A 13,414-nucleotide genomic window follows, 5' to 3' on the forward strand; every position below is an offset into this window, starting at 1 on the left:
TTAACTAGTCTACATGTTCAAGACAGACCATTGATGAGTATCAACAATTATTTAGTTTAGTGACGCTGGCTCTTTAGAGTCTCTGACTGTAGTCATTTGACTGAAGGAACAGGATTTACTTAAGATTGCCAGCTGAAACAAGCTGATCCTATAGTTCAAGTTTAGGTTGATAAAGTGAGAATAAGGAGTTTTACTGTACTTTCCATAGAAAAACAATACTGGTTCTCTAGTGAGGTCATATTGAACACATTATTTAACATTGTGGCAGATACGAGTAGTAACAAGGGCAGATAATAATGCATTCAATTCTATGATAAATATCTTAACTTTTATTTTTTAGCAATATATGGTATATGGTTCTATGATAAAGATGAATGCTCCAGGATTGGACAGATGATAAATAGGTACATATTATATAGATTATCTTATGGATCCTAATATTAACCTTTAGTGGGTTCATCAAATACTGTTTTAAAAACAAGGTTGTATCCATGTTAAGCTTTATCTACTTTTATCTTTAGTCTTAAAAACACGTGGAATATTCAGTAAGTTTATGCTAGCAATGGGAACATGCAAAAAAGCCAATTTACTTTTCTTGGTTTTGTTTTGTCCTGAATAATTTGACATAAGTTGTAATACCATGGACTTTTACTGTTTTTAGCTTCTGTTGATTTCAGTGTTTGACTCCAGACATTTGATCTTCCTCTTTAACTACCTCCTGCTAATGAGGAGCATATCAAAGATAATGGCATGGTTTTATAAAGCACTTCTTTGATGTTAAACATGTACAGCTCTTATAGATATTCCTATTAAAAAAAGATTACTGTTGTTACAGAGGGGGGATACATTTTGCAATTGTATTTACTCAGTCTTAATATTTTTAAGAGTATACATCAACCAGTTTAAAAAAATAACTTTAAGAAAAAAAGGAAAATTTCTGAAATATTTGAGATTATCCCCACAGTAAAATCTTTTTGAAATAAATGTTGTCTGTTGTTTGAAATACAAATCAGTTTTTTGAATTCAAACATTTGTAAAAATTAAAACAGATAGATGACAAATGACATGTGGCCGAAGACCACAATTAATGATCCCGCTTTTCGTTGTCCATGTATATAGTTCCCTTTAATTATAGTGTATTTTTTCTTTATCTTTTTTCTTTTCCTTCCTCATACATTTCTTAGTTTTTCTGGAGTGGAAATGAAAGAAGAGATCTGAAATAAACTTTTGGATGTTTTGTTTTAACTGATTTTGATATGGAATGAGTGATTAGGCCAGGTGCAAAAAGGTGATATTTACAGTTTTCAGAACATCTCTTGACTTGTCCATAGGGGTATGGATGTGTATTGGCTAAATTTGTAAAAGACAGCAGAGCAATCTTTCTGAATGTTGGATATATTTTTGGACTAGAACTGTACTTTACACACACAAAAAATTTGACAAAAAGATTAGGTGTATTTTTTTTAATGAAACAAAACGTTATAAAAGAACTAATAGAGAATTTAATTGTGGTCTGTGGCCATTTATGTATATGTTTGTATACCTCATTAATAATATGTCTGAGACTCATAAGAGAATAACAATGAAGCTGGTGTTGGATAAGCATTTACAGCCAATTGCATTGTGTAGGTGAAGGTAACATCTAGCTGAACAATGAAGTCATTATTAAGTTAGATAAACTACCCTCATTTAAGAGTAGACCAGTCTGAAAGATAACCAATCACACTCAATAAACCTAGCTTTGTAAAAGACCAACACACTCAAGTTTCTAATATGAAACATTACTCTGACTCTCAGCTGACTAGTCTTTGTTCTAAATACTACTTGCTCAGCACAGAAGCAGAAAAAACAACAATTTCAAGTTTTCAGACCCAGCACAGGAATAAACCCACAATATCCGGCACTCTAAACGAAACGTCTTGAAAAATTGGTTTATTGATACAATTATATAAAGTATGTTCCCTATTGGAATTTTGAAAACAAGGATATAAAATGATTGCTTAGTGTTCATACCTGTCTTGTAGAGTTCATCAAATCTTGACCCCATTTTCATGGATCATTGGTCAATGTTAAGTTATAAGGGTTAAGCCTGTTTCTCAGATACATGTACTATAAACAATAGGCTAACTTAAGGTCCTGTAGTACTCATATAACCTTTATTTCTAAGTCTTTCAGTATCAATTCAATCATGATCAGTAAAGTAGGCAAGATATATCAGCGTTTGCATTCTTTGATGTGTATTTTTATTGTTGAATATCTTAAATATTTTGGTACAGGTTCAATATTTGCAATGAAAACTTTGTTTTTTCAGCTATTTACAGGTGGCAATTGAAAGTCATACCTCAAAAGCAGCATTAAGAAACAGACGAGCTTCTGAAAGTGACACTATGCATGACGTTATGTCTGGGGTCAATCGTCAGGTCAACATTATGCAAATGTTGTCTAAAGCTCAAGATGAATATGACAAGGTTTGTTAAATATGATGTTATGTCTGGGGTAAATTGTCAGGTCAACATTATGCAAATGTTGTCTAAAGCTCAAGATGAATTGACAAGGTTTGTTAAATATGATTATATGTCTGGGGTAAATCATCAGGTCAACATTATGCAAATGTTGTCTAAAGCTCAAGATGAATTGACAAGGTTTGTTAAATATGATTATATGTCTGGGGTAAATTGTCAGGTCAACATTATGCAAATGTTGTCTAAAGCTCAAGATGAATTGACAAGGTTTGTTAAATATGATTATATGTCTGGGATAAATCATCAGGTCAACATTATGCAAATGTTGTCTAAAGTTCAAGTTGAATTGACAAGGTTTGTTAAATATGATTATATGTCTGGGGTAAATCATCAGGTCAACATTATGCAAATGTTGTCTAAAACTCAAGATGAATATGACAAGGTTTGTTAAATATGATTATATGTCTGGGGTAAATCATCAGGTCAACATTATGCAAATGTTGTCTAAAGCTCAAGATGAATATGATAAGGTTTGTTAAATATTATTATATGTCTGGGGTAAATTGTCAGGTCAACATTATGCAAATGTTGTCTAAAGCTCAAGATGAATTGACAAGGTTTGTTAAATATGATTATATGTCTGGGGTAAATCATCAGGTCAACATTATGCAAATGTTGTCTAAAGCTCAAGTTGAATATGACAAGGTTTGTTAAATATTATTATATGTCTGGAGTAAATCATCAGGTCAACATTATGCAAATGTTGTCTAAAGCTCAAGTTGAATATGACAAGGTTTGTTAAATATTATTATATGTCTGGGGTAAATCATCAGGTCAACATATGCAAATGTTGTCTAAAACTCAAGATGAATATGACAAGGTTTGTTAAATATGATTATATGTCTGGGGTAAATCATCAGGTCAACATTATGCAAATGTTGTCTAAAGCTCAAGTTGAATATGACAAGGTTTGTTAAATATTATTATATGTCTGGAGTAAATCATCAGGTCAACATTATGCAAATGTTGTCTAAAGCTCAAGTTGAATATGACAAGGTTTGTTAAATATGATTATATGTCTGGGGTAAATCATCAGGTCAACATTATGCAAATGTTGTCTAAAGCTCAAGATGAATTGACAAGGTTTGTTAAATATGATTATATGTCTGGGGTAAATCATCAGGTCAACATTATGCAAATGTTGTCTAAAGCTCAAGATGAATATGATAAGGTTTGTTAAATATGATGCTATGTCTGGGGTAAATTGTCAGGTCAACATTATGCAAATGTTGTCTAAAGCTCAAGATGAATTGACAAGGTTTGTTAAATATGATTATATGTCTGGGATAAATCATCAGGTCAACATTATGCAAATGTTGTCTAAAGCTCAAGTTGAATATGACAAGGTTTGTTAAATATTATTATATGTCTGGAGTAAATCATCAGGTCAACATATGCAAATGTTGTCTAAAACTCAAGATGAATATGACAAGGTTTGTTAAATATGATTATATGTCTGGGGTAAATCATCAGGTCAACATATGCAAATGTTGTCTAAAGCTTGAGTTGAATATGACAAGGTTTGTTAAATATGATTATATGTCTGGGGTAAATCATCAGGTCAATATATGCAAATGTTGTCTAAAACTCAAGATGAATATGACAAGGTTTGTTAAATATGATTATATGTCTGGGGTAAATCATCAGGTCAACATTATGCAAATGTTGTCTAAAGCTTGAGTTGAATATGACAAGGTTTGTTAAATATGATTATATGTCTGGGGTAAATCATCAGGTCAACATTATGCAAATGTTGTCTAAAGCTCAAGATGAATTGACAAAGTTTGTTAAATATTATTATATGTCTGGGGTAAATTGTCAGGTCAACATTATGCAAATGTTGTCTAAAGCTCAAGATGAATTGACAAAGTTTGTTAAATATTATTATATGTCTGGGGTAAATTGTCAGGTCAACATATGCAAATGTTGTCTAAAGCTCAAGATGAATTGACAAGGTTTGTTAAATATGATTATATGTCTGGGATAAATCATCAGGTCAACATTATGCAAATGTTGTCTAAAGTTCAAGTTGAATTGACAAGGTTTGTTAAATATGATTATATGTCTGGGGTAAATCATCAGGTCAACATTATGCAAATGTTGTCTAAAGCTCAAGATGAATTGACAAGGTTTGTTAAATATGATTATATGTCTGGGATAAATCATCAGGTCAACATTATGCAAATGTTGTCTAAAGTTCAAGTTGAATTGACAAGGTTTGTTAAATATGATTATATGTCTGGGGTAAATCATCAGGTCAACATTATGCAAATGTTGTCTAAAGCTCAAGATGAATTGACAAGGTTTGTTAAATATGATTATATGTCTGGGGTAAATCATCAGGTCAACATATGCAAATGTTGTCTAAAGCTCAAGATGAATTGACAAGGTTTGTTAAATATGATTATATGTCTGGGATAAATCATCAGGTCAACATTATGCAAATGTTGTCTAAAGTTCAAGTTGAATTGACAAGGTTTGTTAAATATGATTATATGTCTGGGGTAAATCATCAGGTCAACATTATGCAAATGTTGTCTAAAGCTCAAGATGAATTGACAAGGTTTGTTAAATATGATTATATGTCTGGGATAAATCATCAGGTCAACATATGCAAATGTTGTCTAAAGCTTGAGTTGAATATGACAAGGTTTGTTAAATATGATTATATGTCTGGGGTAAATCATCAGGTCAACATATGCAAATGTTGTCTAAAGCTCAAGATGAATTGACAAGGTTTGTTAAATATGATTATATGTCTGGGATAAATCATCAGGTCAACATTATGCAAATGTTGTCTAAAGCTCAAGTTGAATATGACAAGGTTTGTTAAATATTATTATATGTCTGGAGTAAATCATCAGGTCAACATATGCAAATGTTGTCTAAAACTCAAGATGAATATGACAAGGTTTGTTAAATATGATTATATGTCTGGGGTAAATCATCAGGTCAACATATGCAAATGTTGTCTAAAGCTTGAGTTGAATATGACAAGGTTTGTTAAATATGATTATATGTCTGGGGTAAATCATCAGGTCAACATTATGCAAATGTTGTCTAAAACTCAAGATGAATATGACAAGGTTTGTTAAATATTATGTTATGTCTGGGGTAAATCATCAGGTCAACATATGCAAATGTTGTCTAAAACTCAAGATGAATATGACAAGGTTTGTTAAATATGATTATATGTCTGGGGTAAATCATCAGGTCAACATATGCAAATGTTGTCTAAAGCTTGAGTTGAATATGACAAGGTTTGTTAAATATGATTATATGTCTGGGGTAAATCATCAGGTCAACATTATGCAAAAGTTGTCTAAAGCTCAAGATGAATTGACAAAGTTTGTTAAATATTATTATATGTCTGGGGTAAATTGTCAGGTCAACATATGCAAATGTTGTCTAAAGCTCAAGATGAATTGACAAGGTTTGTTAAATATGATTATATGTCTGGGATAAATCATCAGGTCAACATTATGCAAATGTTGTCTAAAGTTCAAGTTGAATTGACAAGGTTTGTTAAATATGATTATATGTCTGGGGTAAATCATCAGGTCAACATTATGCAAATGTTGTCTAAAGCTCAAGATGAATTGACAAGGTTTGTTAAATATGATTATATGTCTGGGATAAATCATCAGGTCAACATTATGCAAATGTTGTCTAAAGTTCAAGTTGAATTGACAAGGTTTGTTAAATATGATTATATGTCTGGGGTAAATCATCAGGTCAACATTATGCAAATGTTGTCTAAAGCTCAAGATGAATTGACAAGGTTTGTTAAATATGATTATATGTCTGGGGTAAATCATCAGGTCAACATATGCAAATGTTGTCTAAAGCTCAAGATGAATTGACAAGGTTTGTTAAATATGATTATATGTCTGGGATAAATCATCAGGTCAACATTATGCAAATGTTGTCTAAAGTTCAAGTTGAATTGACAAGGTTTGTTAAATATGATTATATGTCTGGGGTAAATCATCAGGTCAACATTATGCAAATGTTGTCTAAAGCTCAAGATGAATTGACAAGGTTTGTTAAATATGATTATATGTCTGGGATAAATCATCAGGTCAACATATGCAAATGTTGTCTAAAGCTTGAGTTGAATATGACAAGGTTTGTTAAATATGATTATATGTCTGGGGTAAATCATCAGGTCAACATTATGCAAATGTTGTCTAAAGCTCAAGATGAATTGACAAAGTTTGTTAAATATTATTGAAGGGAGAAGAGTAACACAGCATAGGGTTCTGTCTGCTTGTCTGTCTGTCCATCTATCTGTGATGCTATGTCATATTATAAGAGATGATTTCCTTTTCCAATTTCAAAAACTTTAATGCACTATTATATCACCACGGTGAAAACATACGATTTCAATATATTCATCAGAATGGAAGCCATCTTTGTTTGAGGGTAGAAGTGGCCCTTATAGTCGAGGGTTTAACACATTTATTTCTTGCTGATCCTACTGTTAGTTTCAAATGAGTCTGAAAATATTACAGTAAAACCTACTGTGCAGAAAACACAGATAAGTCCAGGTATTTTTCAATTCTTATCCTAGACTGACCATTTTACATTCTAACAAAGATGGCCACCATTATATATAGAATATAACCTACTGAAGTAGAAGCATAATTTTGTATTTATACAATAATGAGCCCTTATAGTTTTACAAGCTTCTGTTATTGTATAGTGCCAAAATGGGAACTTAAGTCACTTCAAAATAACAGCTTTGAATAAGATAGTTTTGTATGTACTTGATCTGATCATGATATAATAACCTGCAATAACTGACAGGTATAAAGCAAAACAACAAACAGACATGTGCAGATCATTGTTATGTATCATCAGATTCTGTAAATTAAATTACTGTTTATTGTTACTTTCGTCAGTTTATGTAGTTCCTTGTAATGGATTAAATGGTGAGTTTCAAGGTCATGTTGACATTGAGAAATGTTTCTCTGTTTATATAATGACAAGTAGAGCAACCGTTCTGTCAGATGTAATTAGTACCAGTTTCATTCTCTTCTTTGATTCACGATTATATTACGTTATACTCATAGTTGAATACTGAAGCGCTTAACTAAATATCCTTTAATATAAATGTTGTAATTACTGTATATAAATAGTTCCAGGAACAAAGCCCTTGACATTCATGTGATTTCTTTATTATCCAGACAGACTTTAACTTATTAAGGCTGCACTAAAACCTGGGATGGGGATTCTGTAAGGAATGGAGTGATAACCAACCAATATTGTCAAGCCGAATTTAAGCCATATCATTTTTTTATAAATAGAAAATCAGTAGACACTTTGGAAATGCTGTTCTTTTTTTTTATTTTCATGAAATGGGACAAACATTTAGTAGAGAGTAAAAAAAAGGGAAACAATTTCGTTTTATGTTAACATGAGGACAACTTATGCAAAAGTTAACAAAAAAAAACTCAATGAAATGAATTTGTTATATAATGACTCACAGGAGGTCTGTATATTTAGCACAATTGACTGGCTGTTGATAAAAAAATGTTGGTGTCCAAATCTGATCATCCAGTTCAATGTTTGGGTTTTATACTGACTGTTGACTTTGCATTATTGACCAAAATATATGACTGGTTTACAAACATATAGATTTCCAGTCAAGACCTCCACCCCACAATACTGGCTGGCCATTGTTCTGTATGTTAAGTGTTATGATTATTGTGATGTGTTTGATATAACCAGAAGGGTATGATAAAGGATTCACTTTATGTTTTGTAGCTAATAGGAAACATGTCTTAATGTTAGGTGTATTGCTCATTTGTCATCTAGAAAAAAAGAAAAGAAATAAATAGTTCATTTAGTGCCCCATTTTTATTTTCTAGTTGTTTTGTTGTATAAGAAATGTATTTCCATTTTTCTGATTCTTGACAAATTTTGTATTGATATCAAAGTTGATTTCCCTTACTTTTTTTATTAAATAGACAGTGTGACAACTTAATCTCTGTTATCCAGAATTAACACAGAATATCATAAGGCCTTTTCAATTTTACATTTTATGAATAAGAAACACCAATACAATCATAAGAGCTCTGCTTGAGGAATAAACCACTTTCAAGTTCGTCTGTCACTGGAAAAAACTCGTCAATTATGCGCGCCTTAATGACGTCATTTACCAGATAGAGGGGATATTTTAGACAATTTCATTATAAAATCAAATATAGAAAAAATCCCTTGTCCCAAACATTAAGATTAAAAGACAGGTTCACACCAGGTTGTTCACATTTAGTGGTTTTAAGATTAAAAGACAGGTTCACACCAGGTTGTTCACATTTAGTGATTATTGCTAAGGAAACTATAATTATATGGTTTACAAAAAATTATATTACCAAACTTCAATTATATAAAAAGTACAGATATTAATATGAAGTGATGTCATTTCAAAACCATAGAGTATGTTGGGGATTCAAATAAGTCATCTTGACAGAATAACACTATTAATACTCTGACTTTCTATATAATTTCCTATTAAAAAGCTCTACATGTGAGGTATTTTTACAGCCAGTTAATGTAAATAAAGTTTTTGTGTGATTTACTAATTGTTACACAGTAATTATCTAACGAGTAGTGATTAGCCCGAGAATTAGCCACGTAATTGTTGTTTAGGATGCATGTAAGATTAGGAATTTTTATGGCGTTAAAAAAACTGAAGACAATTTTTACAATGTTATTAGCTCTCTAATAAGTTCAAAGAGGCATGTGAACTTTTGGCGTGGTTTGGCAGCCATCATCTGCCTCATATTCTTTACAAAATTAGAAAAATAACGACTTCTGATACAATTTAAACCAAACTTGAAATTAGTGATTTGTATTCTGTACAAACCTACATTTTTAAGACAACAATTTGCATTTTGGAATTTAAAAAAAACAAAACACTAAGGTGCCAGAATTGAATTAATGGATAAAAACAATATATATAAAGAAATAAGAAGATGTGGTATGAGTGCCAATGAGACAACTCTCCATCCAAGTCACAATTTGTAAAAAGTAAACAATTATAGGTCAAAGTATGGCCTTAAACACAGAGTCTTGGCTCACATCCAACAGCAAGCTATAAAGGGCTTCAAAATGACTAGAGACAAAAAAAGGGGGAAATACCAAAAGACAAACAACAGTACACAAAGCTAAGGCTGAGCAACACAAACCCCATCAAAAACAGAGCTTATTAGACATCAAACAACAGTACACAAAGCTAAGGCTGAGCAACACAAACCCAATCAAAAACAGAGCTTATTAGACATCAAACAACAGTACACAAAACCAAGGCTGAGCAACACAAACCCCATCAAAAACAGAGCTTATTAGACATCAAACAACAGTACACAAAACCAAGGCTGAGCAACACAAACCCCATCAAAAACAGAGCTTATTAGACATCAAACAACAGTACACAAAACTAAGGCTGAGCAACACAAACCCCATCAAAAACAGAGCTTATTAGACATCAAACAACAGTACACAAAACTAAGGCTGAGCAACACAAACCCCATCAAAAACAGAGCTCATTAGACATCAAACAACAGTACACAAAACTAAGGCTGAGCAACACAAACCCCATCAAAAACAGAGCTTATTAGACATCAAACAACAGTACACAAAACTAAGGCTGAGCAACACAAACCCCATCAAAAACAGAGCTTATTAGACATCAAACAACAGTACACAAAACTAAGGCTGAGCAACACAAACCCCATCAAAAACAGAGCTCATTAGACATCAAACAACAGTACATAAAACTAAGGCTGAGCAACACAAACCCCATCAAAAACAGAGCTTATTAGACATCAAACAACAGTACACAAAACTAAGGCTGAGCAACACAAACCCCATCAAAAACAGAGCTTATTAGACATCAAACAACAGTACACAAAACTAAGGCTGAGCAACACAAACCCCATCAAAAACAGAGCTCATTAGACATCAAACAACAGTACATAAAACTAAGGCTGAGCAACACAAACCCCATCAAAAACAGAGCTTATTAGACATCAAACAACAGTACACAAAACTAAGGCTGAGCAACACAAACCCCATCAAAAACAGAGCTTATTAGACATCAAACAACAGTACACAAAACTAAGGCTGAGCAACACAAACCCCATCAAAAACAGAGCTTATTAGACATCAAACAACAGTACACAAAACTAAGGCTGAGCAACACAAACCCCATCTTAAACAGAGCTTATTAGACATCAAACAACAGTACACAAAACTAAGGCTGAGCAACACAAACCCAATCAAAAACAGAGCTTATTAGACATCAAACAACAGTACACAAAACTAAGGCTTAGCAACACAAACCCCATCAAAAACAGAGCTTATTAGACATCAAACAACAGTACACAAAACTAAGGCTGAGCAACACAAACCCCATCAAAAACAGAGCTTATTAGACATCAAACAACAGTACACAAAACTAAGGCTGAGCAACACAAACCCAATCAAAAACAGAGCTTATTAGACATCAAACAACAGTACACAAAACTAAGGCTGAGCAACACAAACCCCATCAAAAACAGAGCTTATTAGACATCAAACAACAGTACACAAAACTAAGGCTGAGCAACACAAACCCAATCAAAAACAGAGCTTATTAGACATCAAACAACAGTACACAAAACTAAGGCTTAGCAACACAAACCCCATCAAAAACAGAGCTTATTAGACATCAAACAACAGTACACAAAACTAAGGCTGAGCAACACAAACCCCATCAAAAACAGAGCTTATTAGACATCAAACAACAGTACACAAAACTAAGGCTGAGCAACACAAACCCAATCAAAAACAGAGCTTATTAGACATCAAACAACAGTACACAAAACTAAGGCTTAGCAACACAAACCCCATCAAAAACAGAGCTTATTAGACATCAAACAACAGTACACAAAACTAAGGCTGAGCAACACAAACCCCATCAAAAACAGAGCTTATTAGACATCAAACAACAGTACACAAAACTAAGGCTGAGCAACACAAACCCCATCAAAAACAGAGCTTATTAGACATCAAACAACAGTACACAAAACTAAGGCTGAGCAACACAAACCCCATCAAAAACAGAGCGTATTAGACATCAAACAACAGTACACAAAACTAAGGCTGAGCAACACAAACCCCATCAAAAACAGAGCGTATTAGACATCAAACAACAGTACACAAAACTAAGGCTGAGCAACACAAACCCCATCAAAAACAGAGCTTATTAGACATCAAACAACAGTACACAAAACTAAGGCTTAGCAACACAAACCCCATCAAAACCAGAGCTTATTAGACATCAAACAACAGTACACAAAACTAAGGCTGAGCAACACAAACCCCATCAAAAACAGAGCTTATTAGACATCAAACAACAGTACACAAAACTAAGGCTGAGCAACACAAACCCAATCAAAAACAGAGCTTATTAGACATCAAACAACAGTACACAAAACTAAGGCTGAGCAACACAAACCCCATCAAAAACAGAGCTTATTAGACATCAAACAACAGTACACAAAACTAAGGCTGAGCAACACAAACCCCATCAAAAACAGAGCTTATTAGACATCAAACAACAGTACACAAAACTAAGGCTTAGCAACACAAACCCCATCAAAAACAGAGCTTATTAGACATCAAACAACAGTACACAAAACTAAGGCTGAGCAACACAAACCCCATCAAAAACAGAGCTTATTAGACATCAAACAACAGTACACAAAACTAAGGCTGAGCAACACAAACCCCATCAAAAACAGAGCTTATTAGACATCAAACAACAGTACACAAAACTAAGGCTGAGCAACAGAAACCCCATCAAAAACAGAGCTTATTAGACATCAAACAACAGTACACAAAACTAAGGCTGAGCAACACAAACTCCATCAAAAACAGAGCTTATTAGACATCAAACAACAGTACACAAAACTAAGGCTGAGCAACACAAACCCCATCAAAAACAGAGCTTATTAGACATCAAACAACAGTACACAAAACCAAGGCTGAGCAACACAAACCCCATCAAAAACAGAGCTTATTAGACATCAAACAACAGTACACAAAACTAAGGCTGAGCAACACAAACCCAATCAAAAACAGAGCTTATTAGACATCAAACAACAGTACACAAAACCAAGGCTGAGCAACACAAACCCCATCAAAAACAGAGCTTATTAGACATCAAACAACAGTACACAAAACTAAGGCTGAGCAACACAAACCCAATCAAAAACAGAGCATATTAGACATCAAACAACAGTACACAAAACTAAGGCTGAGCAACACAAACTCCATCAAAAACAGAGCTTATTAGACATCAAACAACAGTACACAAAACTAAGGCTGAGCAACACAAACCCCATCTTAAACAGAGCTTATTAGACATCACACAACAGTACACAAAACTAAGGCTGAGCAACACAAACTCCATCAAAAACAGAGCTTATTAGACATCAAACAACAGTACACAAAACTAAGGCTGAGCAACACAAACCCCATCTTAAACAGAGCTTATTAGACATCAAACAACAGTACACAAAACTAAGGCTGAGCAACACAAACCCCATCAAAAACAAAGCTTATTAGACATCAAACAACAGTACACAAAACTAAGGCTGAGCAACACAAACCCCATCAAAAACAGAGCTTATTAGACATCAAACAACAGTACACAAAACTAAGGCTGAGCAACACAAACTCCATCAAAAACAGAGCTTATTAGACATCAAACAACAGTACACAAAACTAGGGCTGAGCAACACAAACCCCATCAAAAACAGAGCTTATTAGACATCAAACAACAGTACACAAAACTAAGGCTGAGCAACACAAACTCCATCAAAAACAGAGCTTATTAGACA

General features: G+C 33.2%; 1 protein-coding gene across 2 annotated transcripts in view; it reads left to right on the forward strand.

Annotated features, from left to right (window-relative positions):
* Nucleotides 1-13,414, forward strand: part of LOC139520870 (mRNA-decapping enzyme 1B-like) — a 75,600-nt gene that overhangs the window by 39,414 nt on the left and 22,772 nt on the right. For both annotated transcript variants that reach the window (XM_071313883.1, XM_071313894.1), the window contains 2 exons: nt 341-404; nt 2,312-2,468. In XM_071313883.1, the coding sequence (XP_071169984.1) occupies nt 341-404; nt 2,312-2,468 (221 nt within the window). The remainder of the gene's footprint in view (nt 1-340; nt 405-2,311; nt 2,469-13,414) is intronic.

The sequence above is a fragment of the Mytilus edulis genome, chromosome 1 (assembly GCF_963676685.1).
Source record: "Mytilus edulis chromosome 1, xbMytEdul2.2, whole genome shotgun sequence".
Classification (NCBI taxonomy): Eukaryota; Metazoa; Mollusca; class Bivalvia; order Mytilida; family Mytilidae; genus Mytilus; species Mytilus edulis.